We start from the raw sequence: 19,628 nt of genomic DNA on the forward strand, positions 1-19,628 counted from the left end.
AGCTTACTCACCAGACTTGGCCCCTTTCGATTACCACTTGTTTGTATCGATGGATCACGCACTTGCTGAGCAGCGCTTTGATTCATACGAAGATGTGAGAAAATGGCTCGATGAATGGTTCGCGACAAAAGGTGAAGACTTTTTTTTGGCGCGGTATCCACAAATTGCCCGAAAGATGGGAAAAATGCCTAACTAATACTGGAGCACACTTTGAATAAAGCTATTTCTATCATTCTTTCGAAAATAACGTGTTATTTTGGAAAAAAATCCGCATTCCATACTTGTACACCTAGTATTTATACTCTTACACCATACATGTATACAGAGTGATTTGAGGAAAGGTTTGAAGAATTTAAGGATGTACAATACTCGCAAATAATCTAGTTAACATAGTTCATAAATCTACCCTGATAAATATGGGCATTTATTCATTAAAATGTCTTGTACGAGTTTACCTTTTATTTTAACACAAATATGACACCGTGACACATACAATTGAATACATTTTCATTCTGAAAGTAAAAGGAATAATCCCTTTGGTGGCTTTAATTTTTTTGAAGTTAATTCGTGGATCTTTTTTCAAAAATGTAAATGGATTTAAGTCGTTTTCCATTCGTAACGCACAATTTAAAACAATAATTTGCGGACCGATGTTAATACAACATTTTTTGCTTATTTTTGTGAGTATTTATGTTCCTAATTCGTCTTCTTCTGTCGATCACTCCTTGCTTATTTGTTGTTCCTTTAATATATTCAGTTTGTCACAATTGTTGTATAAAACATCAATATAATACATCACCATCAGGGCTGGGACTATTCGAATGATTTTATAGTCAAATAAATATTTTATAGGTATTTGAATACCACGAATAAACTTCGAATATTCGACTATTCGATAATCAGTATTTTCATATATTTGTACTGTACAATATCATTACTCCAATAAGAAAGTATTTAGATATTTTCATATTTAAATATTATATCTCGTCGATATATCCATCGCTATGAGTGACATTGATGATTGTTAAAAGGTGACTAATAATTTATATGTACGTAAACATATACAAAGAAAATTGCATACAAACGTAATTTGTAACGTATAATATCTTACATTAGTCTATGGTAGGGCACAATATAGCGTGCGATGCATCAAAATTATTTAGACTTTAAAAATATAAACACGCTAATTTCTCTTTACAAAATTGGAGAAGGAAGACGAACACAAAGAACTTGATTTACAGCTCACATCGCGTTATTCGATTCAGATACTCGACTATTCGAATATCGCTCGAATTTTATTCATAGAATATGTTTTTATGAACGAAGCGTTCGAATATTCTAATACAAACAAATTCGACAAGCAGTCCCAGCTCTAGTCAAGCATACCAGATGCTACTTTGATCGTTTAACGTTTACGATATTCATTAATCGCATGTGCAATGTCAAACGGTGACAAAGATCGTCAACCTCACAATCGTGACACTATGCCAGAAACAAACACTCGGACGACGAGCACAATTTTGTACACGATGTCGGAGCACCATTTTTAACAATTTGTACAATAGTAAAGTTATTCTTATTAGAATAAATTATAAAAAATTATTGTAGTACTTCCAGTCACGCTATCGTAAATGTTTACAAACGCAAATAGAAAAAATTAGTTTTAGAGAGGTTAGTCAAGACACCAGTTGAGAGTGCAGCCAGAGAATTTCGCCTCTTAGGATAAAGTTTCGTTTTAAAGATATTTCGTTTCGAAATGATTTTTCACGAGAAATCGTTTCTTTTTCGTATCTTAAATGACGTCTAAAACCGTAACACAATCGTTTCAATTTCTGTTAACTAGCATCGTTCTCGTTCGGTGGTGTTCAATTAACAAATGGTGCGATGACTGAAATTTCGCTGTTTTTAGGAACCTTTATTTGCACGTTGGATATGTATATATTATATTTCATCAGTTTTCATATCTTGTACAATCATGCAGGGAAAATTATTGTCTTAATATATTAGTCGCGGATCAAACACGTTTCTCGCGATCGGGATCACCCTTGCGCGATTTTCCCTCGGAATGTATGTGAATTCTACCTGTACGCTTAATCCACCCAATAACAATCGTAAAATATAACAATTTCGATGCCACACTCACGGGTATAATACACATCGTTCTCTACAGTACAGATACATATGAAAAGTTTATCAATATACATTTACAACAAAATATATTACTTTTTCCTTTTCCTCGTCATGTACATACACATATACATATACGTATATTATGTAAATATACCCTGTTCCCGAAAACGCGGGTCTTCGTTCCCCTCTAGTCGTGTCGTGTACGCCATAACAAAAATAATTAGGCTTTCTGGAACGTAACATTCGTTTATTATTATTATTATTATTTTTCTTTTCAACTTTCTTTATTTTTAAATCGGAGCTACCTTCAAGTAATTCCAGAAGCGTTTTGTACTCTTGTAAATGAATTAAACTATCCTCTACGTTTCTACGAATCCGTGAAACTTCGCATCCAGCTCGAACGGGCAGTTTCGCGGGCACGCGAAGAGAAAATAAAAATACGATCATAAATAAATATGTAATGGAAGCAGTTCAGAGCAATTTCAAACTGTCACGTTTTTAACATAAATTGGACGGGTTTTTTTTTTGGAACGATGATTATCGACGGACGTTTTCAAGTATCGCACGTTTCAACGACGTAACGTCTACTCGTATTGTTCTCTCCTCTGTCGATACATCGGTTTACAGAGAGGACGAACACGAATTCTCGTCGTTTACAAATACGACGACGAATGTACATACGTGCGGAGATCTCAGGCGATCCGTCCAATTTGCGTCGACGGTTTACGATACGATACCAGTCACCCAGACGGAATATTCTTTTTGTACAACTCACGTATAAAAATATCAAATCCTTCGTTTCACTTTTCTCGTCTGAACACGTTCCGAAATTCTACGCAAGAGTCGCGACAACGATCGAAGCTTCGTGACGGTGTTTCTCGGCCGGTTCCTCGTTCGTTGGTACACGTTCGAATCAAAGGAGCTCGGTCGAAATTGTCGCACGATGGATGTGAACAACTGTTCAATTCTGAGAAGGTCTCTGTTGTTGATTCGTGGCTGGCTCCATGTCATTGTACAGCATGTCGGCTTGATGAGGACAGATTTGGAAAGGCACGAGATCGGGTGGATTGCCGTTCTGTTGCGCGGGACCTTGTTGCTGCGGCTGTTGTTGCGGCTGCTGATGTTGCAGCTGCTGTTGCGGTTGAATCATCGTACCGACGCTACCTTGAGCCGTGGTGGAAACAGTTGGCACCGGGCTGACCGGCAACGGATGAGAAAACAATTCCGTAGGCACTATAGGCACCGGAACGGTGATCGGCAATGAGAGAACGTTCACGCCTTGCACGCTGCTCGATGTGGGTAGCTGGACGTTCGAATTGTTGCTATTGCATCTGTTCATTTGTTGGCACGCGTTCGTAGCGTTGTACGGTATACCCGCCTGAAACAATACATTCGATTCGTTGTCAAATACTGGGTTGTTCGATAAAACTTTTTAAACGGTATAGTACTAGTTTGCTCGATAAGTTTCGTTCTTCCATAAAACTTGTCGAACAGTAGTACCACATTGAACGGTAACAGTCGTTTATCGAACGACGAAACTTATTGAACAGCCTATTATAAATTTGCTCGAGCGAAAACTTAATAATACAGGTCTTCCTTGACTGTTTCGTCAATGGTAACGCGATCACAGGCTCTCTTTTAAATATTACTCGTGCGATTAAACTGGAATCGTTGTTAAAAGTGCAACATTTTTTAAGAGGAATATTCACGTTTATAAGAGCAAATTGTGAACGTATTAATATTGTTGTATTCCGCAACGCTTGGTTTATTTCCGAATACAATTTAGAGTATAAAACTGCCTGTACGATAGATGTTCAAAACTGTTGATATCGATCTGCTCGCAGCGGCGGTTTTTAAGAAATATATGTACTGTAGGATAAATACTAGGGTAGAAGTTATCTTTAGGCTTGGATTTAATCAAGAATGAGGCAACGTGTTCGAAATTTGGACAAGTAATGGAGTGAGGTCTTGAATTGGGGAAAGGATTTTCGATTGGTTAGGAAAGATAATTTGAGGCGAGGTTCTGTTATCAAAAATAAATGTTACCATTCAACAGTATTGTCGATGTATAAATGAATTATTGCAACGGTAAACTTAATGTTTTCGACCGTAATCGAATCGTCTTCGAAATACTAAAGTATACTCGTTAATGTCTTTTATCTCGAAATAGAGTACGTTTATGTCATACAAGTGTAGTAATAAAAGAACGAGGCAGAAATAAAATATGGAAACAATTCTGTTGCTTTCGTCGAGTATGCATTATCGAGCATATACGTCTTTGGACAAACGTTTCGTAAACTTCTACCGTTATGGAACATTTTTCCTCTTACGGTACGTTTTTATACTTTTACAGTTGTGTTGCACACAAGAATAATTATTTGCTCGTGAATTTGTAGCACGCAATTACGTTTGGTTGTTTCGTGTTAGTTTGCTCGATTAAAAACTTTCCGTGGGGAGTTTTTGTGCAAAGTTCAAGCATCAAAGACTTCGGAAGCTATAACGTAATGTATTTGCGAGATACTTGCATTGAGCAATGGAGATAAAATTCCATATCTAGCGATAAACAGTTGTTCCGACACTCTTCTGAGTTCCTCCTGCTGATGCACAATCAGTTGCTGCAGTTCTTCGTGCTTGCGTTGCAGCTCGTCTTGAATTTGATTCTGCGCCGGTGTCATCACGATACCTTGCTGATGCAACATCTAGAATTATTCGCAGGTAGCCCAGTTTTGATTGAAAAAATTAGAAAAGATTTTATACAATAATTACATGCTTAATCGCCTCTGTAAAAATGGAATTATTGCGTAAATTCAATAACTTGTTGAAATAAAGAAAATTCAATATCAGAATTGAGAAGTACCAACACGATTAGAAAAAAGATGAATGAAAAATCGTAATTATTTTCTTTTTAAAGGATCGAAAATTTATATTTACTTTTTCTTAAAACGATATTCATAAATAGAATACTTATTATAAATAATATTGGAGATATATACGCAATAAGCGTGTTTACGCTAACTGTATACAATTTAAAATAAAAAATATACGTATTTAAGGTCATTCGGGTTGTTAGTATGCGGTTTCATTTTGTCTTTCTCGAACATCGATCGAATACGGTACGTAAGACAATTTTTACATTTAGGAAAGACAATTACTTGTGTTGTTGCATTATGAAAAAATAATGTTCGGAAATATATTCCCTTCTTTCTATTTAAAGTACTCGTTTGTATTATACTTTTTCAGAACTTGACTGTTATATTAGGAGGCACGCAAATTTTTGAGACGTTCGAGTAAGACATGATCCAAAATATTGAGAAACATTGTCCCGGAGAGACGTAACGAGTGTTATTTAAAAATATCGCGTTACTGATCTCTATATTATATTTATTTGCAACTATATTATTGCAAACTTGTTAGTTTATTTAATCACCTCGTGGGTCGGTATGGTCGAAATAATTGGCGCGGTTGGAGCTGCGAAACCTGTACTGACTACCGGCTGTAAATTAATCGTCGCATACTGAGCTTGTTCCATGAAGTTGATGCAACTCTGATCGACCTCGAACTGAGATTGCTGCTGAGACTGCTGCTGTTGCTGTTGCCTGTTGTCGATCTGGGTCAGCTGAGCCTTCGATGGGACCGAATTGCTTGCCGGAGTGCCCTTCGATCGCGAGACATGCGTAATCTGCGAGTGTGGAGAACTTTGCATAGAGGTGGACATTGAAGAACTATCGGAACTTTCGACGTGATGACGTGGTCGTGTGTTGGATGCTACCGACTTGGACGTCTTGGATGATTTCGTCGGCCATTGCGTCGATGGAACGGGACAAGACGTCGTCACCTGTGCGCATAATTTTCAACCATTACACGTGAGAAACAATTTGAAAAAACAATGACGGTTCGCATATTTCGGCCAGAAAGATTAAAAATGGCAGAAAACATTGTCCAACGGGAAACGTTTAATTTTTCAAGTGTGAAAACAAAGATTGTCCACTTGCTAGTAGCATAGGATACATTTCTTTTTTTGTTCACAACTTTGTCTCTTTTGTAAAAATAATTGTTCAGATAGTCGTTGTTCGTCGAAGAAAATAAACGTCATTTTTACATTCTTTTCGAGAAACTCTACTAGTGAATTACATCGTTAAAAATCTATAAATTATTGCGAAAAGGACACGTCGTGTATTAGAACTTAAAACGATTGTAACGATATTCGAGCCTAGATTGTTCAAGATTAATCTGTGATTTGGATTTACCTGTTGTTGCTTCACCGATATCAGCACATCTTGATTTTGATCCTTGTTGAAGCTCACCGACTCCTTGCGCAATTCTTTGATCACATCGATGTAGCTGACGACGTAATGCGTACACACGATGAACTCGGGCTTGGAATTCCATTGGTTGTACGTAATGTAAAATCTGGTCTGCAACCATATCCACTGTTGGCCCTTCGTAAGAAACCTGTAGTAGCAGGAGGTTCCTTCGCCCTTCTGCATCACTGCAAACGGTTCTCCTTCGATTCTGGCTTCAAGTTTTTCTCTACTCGTCGATACTCACGCGATTCATGGCACGTAACGACCTTGTCCAAGTCATCCACGTGGTAGTAATCGTACCCAGATGTGCCCAACACTTCGAACGGTAGATACCCGATGATCGGCGGTGCTCGATGATCCAGAAACAGGAATTTCCACTCGAGACTATGGCGTGAAGTGAATTCCGATTTCGTGTTATCCATCACGGACAACTCCCGGATCAACTGAGGCGTCTGGAGGCGTCCTGTACCCACGAAAACTAATCTAAGGGGGCATAAACGAATTCAATGCAGTGTGTATTATTGGCAACACTGTCGATACAATTACGGCTAGTTTGTTAACGCGGAAGGAAATTACTTCATGTCCATTCCACCGGTGTTGCCGAATTTCGTGTTTGGAAGTAAGTTGTCTACCTCCGCGTCGACATCGGAGCCTATAACGAACGAAAGATAAATGAGTACTTATACTTCCGTAATTGTAGAATAGATCGCAAAGTATTGTTAATTACATACGAAAATATCCAACAAATTGAACGAGTTCGTATACAGGATTTTCTTGAACGTTTAAGCCACCCCTTTTAATGTGACACGAGAACGATATCTGATCCTCTGGAAATAAGATCGGTATTGTTATCACGTTAGTTAGTATTTTATCGATTTACAGGTGATTATGAAAGCGACATACAGGTATTTTGTTTAAATATTTCTTTACATATTATGCAACGTGGTAATAAATTTAAGTTTTTTCAGACTTTCGACTCGGTTCACATTCATAATTACCGACAGATTCAAGCACGTCTACCTTTTTTAATATTTGGTCGATCTTTCGTGTTGGCAGGATTCAGTAGTACGTTGTAAAGGGGAGATTGGTCGTCTTGATAAGTAATATCATAGATGATTGTGTTTTCCAGCTCGTTTGGAAGATACCCAAGTAGAGATGTAACACTTTCAGACACATAATAAATGCGCCCGCTTGAAGAAAATACCATTATAAAACCGTCCAGAGCCTACATTAAAGAAATGTCGCTTGTGTTTTCATCACTAAAAACTTCAGTCAACACGTCGTTGAAATTCATACTAATCGAACTGCAAGGTTTTTCTTTTGTTATCACTCTACAAAATCGATCATAAGTTTGACAGCTTAACAACTGTTTAAATCTTCTATTTCTATTTAAAGAAGAACTTTCAGTTTTTACCGAGACGTGTATGATCTTTTCCTTACTTTATTATAACAGCTTTATAAAAGTTTGCACCGTTTAAGACAGTCTCTATGTAAACGTTTCACTTATACTTGTCAATATATTGTTATATAATTTTGATTTATGGAATTTATAAAGGTTACAAAAGTAAATTGCAATTATAGACAAATGGTAATTATACTTGTTTACTCCCTATTTTATACAACGTAATAGTGAAAGAGGTGGTCTCAAACTTATGGTCGCTAATGTATAAATGATGCTTTTAAATCAATGACAAAACGTTACAAGTGGACACCGGTAACTGAAAAATTATATTAATAAAAGTTTGTATCCTATTATGATACAAATATCCTCTATTTTCAATTAAGATTTACATTCTATTATACTAAATATTTTTGGTTTCGTTTTTGTATTTAAAATTCCTCTCGCAGAAACGAATTGGCTTCGTAAAATGAACGAAACGTTTTTCTTTTCGGTTTTATTTTTTATCCAGTTCGTTTGGAACAAATTTATCTTTTTCGTCGGTTGCACTACCGACGAATCTATAAATTTTAATGTTAAAGGTTTGAATAAAATTTCGAAATTTATATAAACGTTCTGCAACTGTTCTAACAGCGGATAAATATTTCAATGAATTATTAACCCTTTGCGGTCCTACGTTGAATTTGCTAATATCTGTATAATATTGCAATTGTATATATATTTATAGAGTTTGTGTTTCTTTCTCTATAATACAATACAAATTTTTCTTTTTACGTTTACATGATATCGTGCCTTACGCTCAAACAGCAAACCGCCATCCGTGTATGAAATAATGTTTAAAAGGATTTGTGTAAATAGAAGGAGGCAAGATGAAGATACACCGCTTACAGAGCAAAGTATAGCGACAAATTATAATAGAAGTAAGAGCGTTGCCAATTTGATATGTTTGTCAAGAGTGATTCTTGTTGTATCCAGGATTAACGAAAATTAAAATTTTGTATTTATCAATTTGCATAGGTAGTTGGAACACCGATACTCGTACTGCATCGCTTCGAAGTTTCGGGCACTGTACGCATGTACTGTGAGACTCACTCGCCGTTGCTCTATCTCGCTCACTCTCGGTGTATTCCACTCACTACCTTCGTCGGGCAAGCAAGGTCGATTTCTGGAATAAAATCGTCTACCATACTCGTTAAAAGTCTCCGAGCCGACCCGAATTTGTAACTTTTATCGAGGAGTTACTGTAAATGCGTACGGACTAGTTGGAACGAAAGGCCAAAAATCGTTCGGACCACAAAGGGTTAATCGTCAGAGCACCAATAATTAGTACTATTTACTCTATTGTGATAGTCATACCTCTAATATGAGATGCGTGAATTCTTCGTTCGATAAAAATGACGGTTTCCAATCTTCCTGTATTTCGTGCACTCTTGATCGTACAGCTATTTCTGTAAATCGGTTTTACAGATTTAAAACGAATACCAAATAGAAGGTTTCCGTTATTTGAACAATACGTACCGTTATGGTTTTTCAAGAATAATATCGTAGATTTTAATACGGTAGATTTATCCATTTTCCGTGCGTTCGAACCGACCATGCTTCCAAGCTCGTTCACGAGCATGTTAAACTGATCTCGACGCTTCTTCTCGCTTAAATTCCGCGATTTCCTAATAATTCGAATTTAGCAATTAATAACGCTTTAAGAGTCTTGTAACTTAACTTAAACGACAGATTTTTAATCGAGCGCTCACCGCTTCGTGTCATCCTTATCGTCAATATCATCGTCCATTGTGTCACTGAACATGAAACTCGTAAATTAGTCAAGCAGAAAGGACAGTATTAAATTAATTAATACGCGATAAGTTATAAATTTGCTATAAAATAAGACGGATACGTTAATGTGTGCTTATTTTGTAAACATTAATAACTGTAAAGGAACAATAGAAGGTATTTTTGTAACAAGTACTTTTTCTAGCATTCCTATCTGAAATCAGTTTTTTTCATCGAATACTGAGCATTGTCTTCGTTAAATTCAATCAATATACATTTATTTGGTATGAATTAATTTACGTAGTTACTGTCGATAATTTTAATTTTAAAACGCGTATTAAATGAGATTTCATAACAATGAAAAAAAATAATTTCAACGTACCGAATTAAACAAACGTACGAATCTATAAAATTCATTTAAACGAATATTAAATCAATTTAATACAGATTTAGTTTATATTTTAAACAACATAGATTTATTTTTAAAAATTACATACTCTTGAAAATGGAAAAAATGTATTTTGGATCAATTCTTTTTTGGAAAATTCTATTCTAGCTATCTCGTCTGGAGTATATTATTTTTACATATATGAACTGCGTCCCCGATTTAAACAAATGTAAGCGTTCGTAACGTATCCAAGGGAATATAACTTGCAATCGTGTTTGACCATGGCAGTTTGGTTGACACAGAGAAACACGTGCGTTACGATCGAATCAATATTACGGACCGCCTATTGTGTAACATCTTTGGGAATCAATATTGGTGAGGAGAATGGTGTTTCGCGCGATTACCGAAAGTGACCTTTTATAAGGGAAATTTTATAAAGGGAAATTGTGCGATCGTATTCTCAAACCGTGTATCAAATATAAATCATCGAACTGAACTCGTTGGCTGTATCAATGAAACAGAAGATACGAAAGAAAATTAAAAATCGATAAAAATAATTTGACGTATCGAAACACGATACGATCGTTTAATTTCAAACTCGTTCCGATAGGTGTATCGTATCAATTCGAATATCAACGGATCGATGGAAATAATTTTCGTTAGCTTTCGTAATAAAATTCTACGTACATCGTACAATTCCCAATCGATAAAACGTTTCATCGTGGGTATCGTACGAGACGAATAATTAAAAGACGAATAAAAATAAAATTCATCTCTTTGAATAACAAAACGCTAGATGCAATAACCATTCGTAATCGATGAAATGAAATCGACACGGACGACGTTATCGCGCGAACGCATCTCGTCGTAACGCGAAAGAATTATTCAATTTCGGTAAATCGTTCCGCAAAGTGAATCGATGTGTCGCGCACCGCGCGGTAATCGTTCGCCTCTCGATCGTCACGAATTCTAATCGCTCCGATACATAGTCGATTACATAAATCACGGTGATCGATAATAATCGAGTAACCGGATCAACGTAAACGAAAAGTGGTCGCGTGTTACGCGTTGTAATTGGTTCGCGATAGATAGGTAGCGGTAAAATGGGGAAGAGCGCGATCGTGAACATCGATTTTTCAACGTCGATGATTTCTCGAGGGCAGTGGATCCGGGCAGTCGTGGTCGGACACTCGAGTCGATCGTAACGCGTTCGAAAATCGATGATCGACTCCAGCGAATGGAAACGGATCGAAACGAGGGTTCAACGAGGCGCGAGCAACAATCGAGAAACGTACCGAATAATCGAACACTCGAGGAAGGAGTCAACCATCGATAGCTAAGGGGCCGCGGAACGCGGAACGCGTTGCGCGTCGGGACGTCGAATCGTTCCAGATCGCATGTTCGTCGAACGGCGTGTATTCGCGCGTCACTCACTCGGATTGTCGAGACGATCGTCCACGCGAGTAACTCGCCATGTAACTTCGTCCACGTATGTTGTCACGCGCCTATGCGTATTACGCGGCCCAACACGTTGCACCGCGGTTCAGACCTCCTCGCGACCCTCCTCGCTCCCTCGAGGCTTTCCCTCTTGGCTGCACGTCGAACGCGTTGAGTAATTCACTTGTACGGAGTACCACTTCCGCGAGCAACATCGACACATTTTTCACCTCGGTTTCTCGGCTGGTAATCGCACGCGCGCACCGATCGTCTCCGTCTCTAACGATCAGTCGAGTCAGCCTACGTACATACGTAGCGACGCTTGCGTACCACGACTTTGCAATGGAAGGTCCGTTGCACCGTCTGAAGTTGCATCGGCTCGATTTACGGCCACCAGCTCGAAACGGGAGAACGCATGCTCGGGGATTTCGAAGCTGGAAATCTCGATACCGTTTCGCGAATTTCTGCGCGAAATATCACGTAGATGTCTAGCACGTTACCGAAACGGGTGTTTACGAGAGGAAACGAATGTGTCCGATCGACGTTCGATGCGTTCTTACGTTTCTTTTCGTTGCGAGGTTTCGCGATATATGCAGCTGATCGAGATGGATGGGCGCGCCGATAGGAAAGCAAAACCGCGGCTAACTTCAAGCAAACTTTCCGCGAGCGGATCATGGACGCCGAGAATTTTCCGGCAGTGCGCAGTCGCGACTTATCGTTGCGCTGCCATCATGGAACCGCGTACGTCGAGGTGAGCGGTCAAGGCACATTGCGCCGTTCCGTGATCTCGACGTCGCGACGATTGGCCGGCTCGCGTTGCACTATTTCGAACGTTGCACCAATCGCACCGGTTGCACATGCAGCTCCTAGACACCAAGCGTAACACTCGACCGGCGTACGCCGAGAGTCGCGATTCGCGATTCGCGCGCGTAATTCGCCGCTACCGATATCGCGTGAATTACACTCTCGTTTCAACGCCACGATACACACGTTTAACACAGGTCCTCGACGGAGTATTCGAATGTTTAACATATTTTATGCATTCAATGGGTTTCGAAGTTTCGAAGATTCTAATTTATTTCAATAGAAATTTTAAGTAAAATACTTTCAAGTTGGGTTCAATCTAGAAATAATAAGATACTTTCGAGTTAAGATGTATAATTTGGAAAATATCTATCGATTAAGATTTTTATCAAGGTGAGTTAAAATTGATAATTGTAAGCGATAAGGTGGAAGATTGGTTAAATACGTAAAATATGTTACACGTATGGGGCGAGTGGATACTTTTCTAGCTCGACAATTTAGGAATGATCCTTGTACAGCTTCTTCTAGCACCAGGCATCCTCGTGGATTCAATTTTCTCTTCGGTTCCTCGAGGACGACACTTTCATACCATACCAGCACGAATGTTACAACGTGAAATTTTGTTTCTTTCTAACCAATGGTTAGAAGGTAACCATTTATTGTCTCATAATTTAGGAATTCGTAACGGAAAGGAAGGATGGAAAAAAGTCTTCTGTTGGATACACCATTCTTAAATCTAGGGTGCGCTAAGAAACCACTACCTTACGATTGGTATATCGGTTCGTCGGATGCAAACTATCGTTGAACATTCGGTCTATGATGTCTATAGTATTAATCGTAGTATTCTCTCGATGCGAGCTGGATCAAATCCACTCGATGAGGATGCTGCTGGATGCTTTCCCCACTACTCCTCTTCACTGTTGCACTACGAAAACGAGAACGAAATGGAAAACGAGTGGATTAAATGGTCCGAAAACGAACGGGGAATGGTACGAGAAAGTCGAAGCATCGATACTCTGCCTCGTTCCATCTTCCTTCCTAAATCCTTCTTCTCTGTTGGTTCTTCGAACAGCGATCCAAACACGATCGTTTCATCGTATATTAGGAAAGTGTTGATAATCGATACTTCTGTATAAATGGAGAGTGCCTGGGACATGATTAGGATCGGTCTCCATACGTGGAACCGAGAGAATAGTAATTACGAATTGTGTCATCAGTGGCAGCGTAATGCAATCGTTAATTACATAGCAAACAATATGAGCAAATTGGCTACGATCTTCCACGTATAATTTATCATAAGTGTGGCTCGAATGTAGAGAATGTTGGGGTATGTAGGGTAGACTATGTTTTATTCAACCTATATGCTTTAGAAGCAATTGTATCTGTCGTAACAACAGAAGGAAACATTCCATCGTACAATTGATTCCCGCGTAAAGTCTGATTCGGATCTAACATGACCGCTTAATCAAGATCGATCAAAAATTCAATTGTTTTCAAATAAGTAATTGCTGTCATACTCAGTTTGCTTTTACGAAGGTTTGACAGTTAACTCGACTGTCCGTTCGATCGAACGAAAAATACGATTCTTTGGCTAAACATTGGATACATCGAAAGAATATAATTCGCTACATTTGTTACCGCATTGTTTCTTGAATTTGTACGGTTATTTAGCTAGGTGTTAGTTATATTGAACGCAGACGATTTAGAATAACACAGATTGTCCAATGATTTAAATGATTTATTTTCGAATTATTTCTCGAATTTGGTGCGACACTTTTTCGTATCGTTGAAACTAGCGAACGTATTGTTAAGGTAGACTGCTTTTAATAGAACAAAGCAGGTCTCTCGAAGCACGAATCTGTAAACTTTAAACGAAACTATAAGCCGACGACAATTGATCGACCCTCCCGTGAGACCAACTCATTATCATCCGAGTAAAGGAGACGGGGACGAGGGGTTCAGAAATAGAAACAACGAGGCATAAATTTTACATAATGTTTATTATTTATAGTGTACTCAGAAATGTCGGGCCTCAACCAGTGGGCCTCCTCTTTTTTTTTTCTTTTGACATATTTGATCAGTAAACATCACAATGTTAATTTTCCTCTAGTCCGTACAGTTTTTATTTCATCTCTCTATTAAAAGTGACGCGCAAGCTGCTCGTATTGTTTCGTGAACCGTGACATCGAGACCTACGCGTTTTGATTTGAACGCCACACGCGGACGCTTGTCCCATTTTAAGTTGATTTCGCGTAGAACCGGCCAACGAAACGAACCGAGGAAAAATTTCCTTCACTTTCATTTTCTTCTCTTCTTTGAACAGACTTTGTTGCGATTCGACGAAAGAAACGTGCCGAGAGAAACAAATCAATTTCACTAACCCGTCACGAGCAGATTGTGCCTCGCAAAAAATAGATAATTATCCAGCTTCGCGGTTCTTGGTTCTCCACCCATAATTCAACATGCCAGCATATTCGTATAACAAAACATCGAATATAACAACTGCATAGAAAAAACAAAACGAAAAGAAAAGGTCTATCTTAGTCGCCAACTGTTCGAGGTGATGAATTTCGATCTGCGCGTTCGATGGCCAATAATCTATATCTATATATATCCATGTACATACATACCCATCGTATTTTAGCATGCGTATGTATATATATGTACATAAATATATACGTATGTGTATCCGAGTGTGAATGTATTCGTTTGAACGCAACTTAGTATTAGTAACTTCGCGTATTACAAAAGTCGTCGTCGAATTTGAACTCGATTTCTTCGACAATTAGAAAAAACGCATCGTTATTAGTATTCTCTCTCTCTCTCTCTCTCTTTCTCTCTTTCTCTTTCTCTCTCTCTTTCTCTCTCTCTCTCTCGCTTATTTTTCTTACTCTTTCTTTCTTTTCTTTTTTTTACTCTTATTTCCATTTCGGGCCGACATTCGAGGAGCTTCTAAAAGTGATGGGCATAAAAATAGGACAGAAAGGATTCGGGAGTTAACCAGGGGAGAGGCAAAAGGGCAGGGAATCGGGAAAGGGGACTGACTTTCCTTTTCTCATTTTATTCGTATTATAGTAACCAACCACCCCCACTGTACACGCTTCTCTGCTCGACTCTTCGTCCTTTTTCGTGGACGTTGAAAAATTAGGATACGCACGCGCCGAGCGCAAAGATTGAAAAGTCGAAGGCTCCGGTTCGTCGATCGTTTTCCTGGTTAATCTTGTCGTATCGACCTCGATTCAACGCGGATCGTTCATTCGCGTGCCGCGTGGCCTTCGTTTCAATCTTCGATTCGACGAATTGAAAAATTTACCGCGGCTCGGTCGCCGAACGCTCGAGGATCGGTTTATTCGTTGGAAGAAGGATTTCCTTTCTTCCTCGTTTCCTTCGTCCTCTGTCCTCTCGTTATCAATGAGCCGGCTGGCACATACGGCACCGCTCTGCTCGCGTTTCGAATCCCTAGGAGAACTCGAATGTAGCGCGAGGGGGAAGGGATCGATCGGAAAGAACGGAGCGACGTCGCGGGGTCTCGCGGTACGTTCGCTCGCTCGTTCAACGTTTTCGATCGTCGCGCAACCTCGGCTGTTGAACGCAACTTGAATCGGAGTGCGGTTCGCTCGACGACCGATCGTGCGGCCGCACGCTAAGAAAATCGGCGCGGAAGCGATAGTGGCGCGCGGGTACATTTTATTTTTTTTTTTTTCTTCGTTCGTTTCAAGTTCTCGTTAGATTAGGAATCGAGGGGGATTCAATATTCGAAAAAACCTTGGTAAAAATATGTGCTCGCGACCCCGCGCCACTCGGCTCACCGACGCTTCTGGCCCACCTTAATTAATTCTCTTAACCACCGAAAACACTTCGTCCAGCCTTGGCGCTACACGAAATGATCGTTACAGTATCATATTATATATATATAATATATATATAATATATATAATACATATATTATATTCTACATTACATTACTATGTTCGAAAAATAATATTACAATATATAGTGTGTGTTGTTATGTGTATTATCATTTTTTTATTTTTTATTCCATTTTTTTTTTTTGTTTGTTATTATTCTTATTCCTCCTCCCCACCGCGATAGTGTTTACGCCTCTTACATATCGCTTTGTTTTTTCTCTCGTTTTGTTCACTTTGTTTATTTGTTTGTTTGTTTGTTTATTAATATTTTTTTCTTTTTTTTCGTTTTTCCCCTATTTTACGCGCGGTAGTACCTAAAATTTACAATTAGTTTATGATCGACGACGCCGATGCTGCTGAGAGTGCTGGTAAACCTATGATGAAGAAGACTTACACGGTACGAAGCGACGGCTCGAAGTCTGCGTTCCCGGTTCTCTGAACGGTTGTATAAAATTATTCTATTCTCGCGGGTAGTGAGTCTCGATACAAACGGCGCCCTCTGTCGTTACAAAATTCGTTTCGCGTGACAACGAATCGCGTCGAACGGCCAGAGCAGCCGCGACGAATCGCCACCACTGTTCATCGTTCTCGGCGTTCGCCAGAACCATGTCGCTTCCGGATACACCACGAACGCAGAACAACCACGACGGAGCAACCACTCTGTCCGTTCTTTACCACGGAATGCCCTATAAAGATTTATCTTCAGCGTGAAACATGTTGCTTCTCTCAGCAGTACGCGCGTCACGTTACCAAATCCATTTGGTGTGTTTGTGTGGATGTAAAACCGCTAGGCGCTCCTCTTCTCTTTCTCTCTCTCTCTCTCTCTCTCTCTCTTTCTCTCTCTCTCTTTCTCTCTCTTTCTCTCTCTCTTTCTCTCTCTCTCTCTCTCTTCGTTTAATTTGAATAACAACCATTTTTTTTTTAAATTTGTTTTACTAAATATATCACAAACTGCCGATGGCTAGTGCAGCCCTCGAATTCGCGGCGAGCACCGTTGCTCGTTTACGCGTTTCGGCGCACACCTTGTACATCGTCGTAACGAGTGAGCAAAGCTCGCGGCCATTACGGTTTCGCGGACAGTTGTTCGGCGCGAACGCTCGGGCTACCACCGGAAAAATACAACGTTAAGGGGTTACATGTTAATAGTTACATCACTGTCGGAAGACGCAACGTTCCGGAGGGTTCTCGGATGGACAGTCTTGCTTGCGAAGCGCTCACCGGGAACCCTTCGGTCTCGTCCCCAACGTACGATTAGTTTAAGTTGTCGAACTAGTAATTTTCCGTATATTATGCTGCCACAGAAGATTCTCTTTACTCGTAAAACTGTAAATACTTTTATAAATCCATGACCTTAAAGTATTACGTAATTTTTCTTTACTTTTTTTTCCATTTTCGTTTTTCCATTTTTCGCGTCGTTTAATAAATCTCGCGGATGCCCAATAGGTCGGTATCGAATTTACGCGTTTTTTTCCGTCGATTGTTTCTTCTCGCTCTTTTCCTAGTTTCGTTCAATAATTTCCTCTTTAGAAAACTTGTAGTCAAGGGGGGCGACCGTGTTATTATATCAGAAGGACATGACAGGGGCGAGGTTAGGACAGAGGAGATCAAGCCATATTTAAACTATACAACGACGTAAGGTGATTCACACCGAATTGTTTCTTCACGAGGCTACAGGCATCGATCGCTAATACCGCGGGAAAAGGTCTACTCTAACATTTAATGGGCAATATATGCGTGACCCAGAGAAAAAGTGTTCAAACGTAGGTGCTCTCGTGTTGCGAGGATCGAGCGCCCCGATTGCACGCGTTGCCGATTCGAAGACGCTCCATCGTCGTTCAAGGAACCATCGAAACGATACGAAACGAATTTTCATCGATTTTCTTTTAAACGAAGCGAGGAACTTCAAGAGTTAGGAACCTTTCGTTCGGTCACGCTGAACACGTGTACACGATGCGATCCAAACAAAACGGTCGAAGAACGAAGCGGTACGTAGCACGCGATAATTATTAACGTAGGTGTGCAAATCGATTCCGGTGGGGCTGCAAGATATTTTTTATTCGCTAATGTCAATTACGCGCGCGTTCGTAAAAAATGTTTTCGTACGAATTCATCGCAAAACTTTATCGACGTTGCACATCGAGAGAACTGTTTTCAAATAAGAAATTTCATTCAGCCAACGATTTATTCCAAGTGTACGCAATTTTATGCTACGAAGACAATCTCGATTTCTTAAAAATTAATCCGTTACGCGTGCATCAAAGTTCCTTTTCGCGAATCTTGAAAACAAATTTCACGTTATTCGTAAGCGAAGATATTCGGTAGATTTGATATATCTCGGGAGTCCGATGCGAACAAGTTAAACACGAATCGAGAGAGAATATCGTCGATAAATTAATAGTATAATTTTCCAATAAATGAAAAATCTTTTCAGGGAATCTGAAACAATAATTCGAATCGAAACAGGTATCCACGGAGTTATTTCTCGTTCAATTTGTCGAGCATTGCACGCTCTAACGTTCTTCGACCCTCTTTCGGATTCTCTATATGAACATTTCCGGGGACAAGAGTTCGTCACTTCGTCGATCGTCGCAAATCTCGATATATAGTATGGAACTGTCACTGTAACGATCGACTGCCACAGAATTTCGCGGAAAAGGAAGATTCGAATAGTACTTTCAACACGTTGGCTCTCAGGTTCCGCTTTCTACGATCCCTTCTGGTATTTCGATAATGATCTTCATAATTTCAGGAACCGTGTAACACGTCGCGGTAGGTACGCTTCAAGAACGTAAAAAAAAAGTAATTTTTGCACCACGACACAATGGTGGTTCGTTCGAGGCCTATCACTGTGTTTAATTTCACCGTTCCAGGTGGCTCGGCACCGATGTTTCGAACCAGTGGCTCTCGATCCGTGCTTCGCGCGATATTTCAATGTTTCGAGGAAAACACATCCATCGAATACTCTCGTTAAATATTCTCGCGGCTCTCTTTTACGTATGATAAATTCTTATCGAATTGTTTCGAACTTAATAATCGAACGCGTTGGGTAGTTATTGCCGTAAAAGAATTGTCTCAATGAATCTTCTTCAAAGAATTGAACAAGATTCGCGTAGCTCTGTTTCAAACGTGTCGGTTATACGATAATGATAAGCGAACGTGTCCGTTCGAAATAACGGTAAGTAAGAAATGAATCGTTCGCGATCGTGCATTCGGTGGTCCGTTGTTGAGACACGCCATTCTGGACAAGTAGTTGCGGTTCGTTGCAGGTCGAACCAGTTAGAAACTTCAACAGGAACTATTACTACTTATACACGTAAATAGTAACTCGAATAAATTCTATCGTATCCGAACCTACTCGTGGAACAAGCCTATACCGATACGATCCTCCTGCAGTCGCGCGATTGACTTCCACGCGTTCTATCTTTGCATCGAACGGACAACACCGGTAGCCAACGTGTCGGAGAATTGACGATTCCTTGGAAAAAAAT

The 19,628-nt window shown here is 39.5% G+C and overlaps 1 protein-coding gene and 2 long non-coding RNA genes across 4 annotated transcripts; 2 read left to right on the forward strand and 1 right to left on the reverse strand.

Moving 5' to 3' along the window:
• Positions 1-393: 393 nt before the first annotated feature.
• Clk (circadian locomoter output cycles kaput protein Clock) lies at positions 394-12,165 on the reverse strand. Of its 2 annotated transcripts, none has more exons than XM_076326024.1 (12): positions 11,426-12,165; positions 9,585-9,629; positions 9,352-9,500; positions 9,190-9,281; positions 7,455-7,659; positions 7,166-7,261; positions 7,011-7,086; positions 6,679-6,917; positions 6,378-6,619; positions 5,558-5,965; positions 4,656-4,817; positions 394-3,508 (listed from the first exon to the last, which is right to left on the reverse strand). In XM_076326024.1, the coding sequence occupies exons 1-12, from the start codon at positions 11,464-11,466 to the stop codon at positions 3,092-3,094; spliced, it is 2,172 nt and encodes a 723-aa protein (XP_076182139.1). In that variant the 5' UTR covers positions 11,467-12,165; the 3' UTR covers positions 394-3,091. The 2 variants fall into 2 exon arrangements, with proteins under 2 accessions (XP_076182139.1, XP_076182137.1); XM_076326022.1 differs by having other exon boundaries at positions 4,656-4,829; positions 11,426-12,063.
• On the forward strand, positions 3,855-8,288 carry LOC143154150 (uncharacterized). The gene is made up of 4 exons (XR_012994002.1): positions 3,855-4,845; positions 5,184-5,243; positions 5,371-5,967; positions 6,430-8,288. It is a non-coding gene; the product is annotated as an uncharacterized LOC143154150 (long non-coding RNA).
• Positions 8,295-9,395, forward strand: LOC143154151 (uncharacterized). The gene is made up of 2 exons (XR_012994003.1): positions 8,295-8,753; positions 8,851-9,395. It is a non-coding gene; the product is annotated as an uncharacterized LOC143154151 (long non-coding RNA).
• Positions 12,166-19,628: the final 7,463 nt, after the last annotated feature.

The sequence above is a fragment of the Ptiloglossa arizonensis genome, chromosome 13, assembly GCF_051014685.1.
Source record: "Ptiloglossa arizonensis isolate GNS036 chromosome 13, iyPtiAriz1_principal, whole genome shotgun sequence".
Lineage (NCBI taxonomy): Eukaryota > Metazoa > Arthropoda > Insecta > Hymenoptera > Colletidae > Ptiloglossa > Ptiloglossa arizonensis.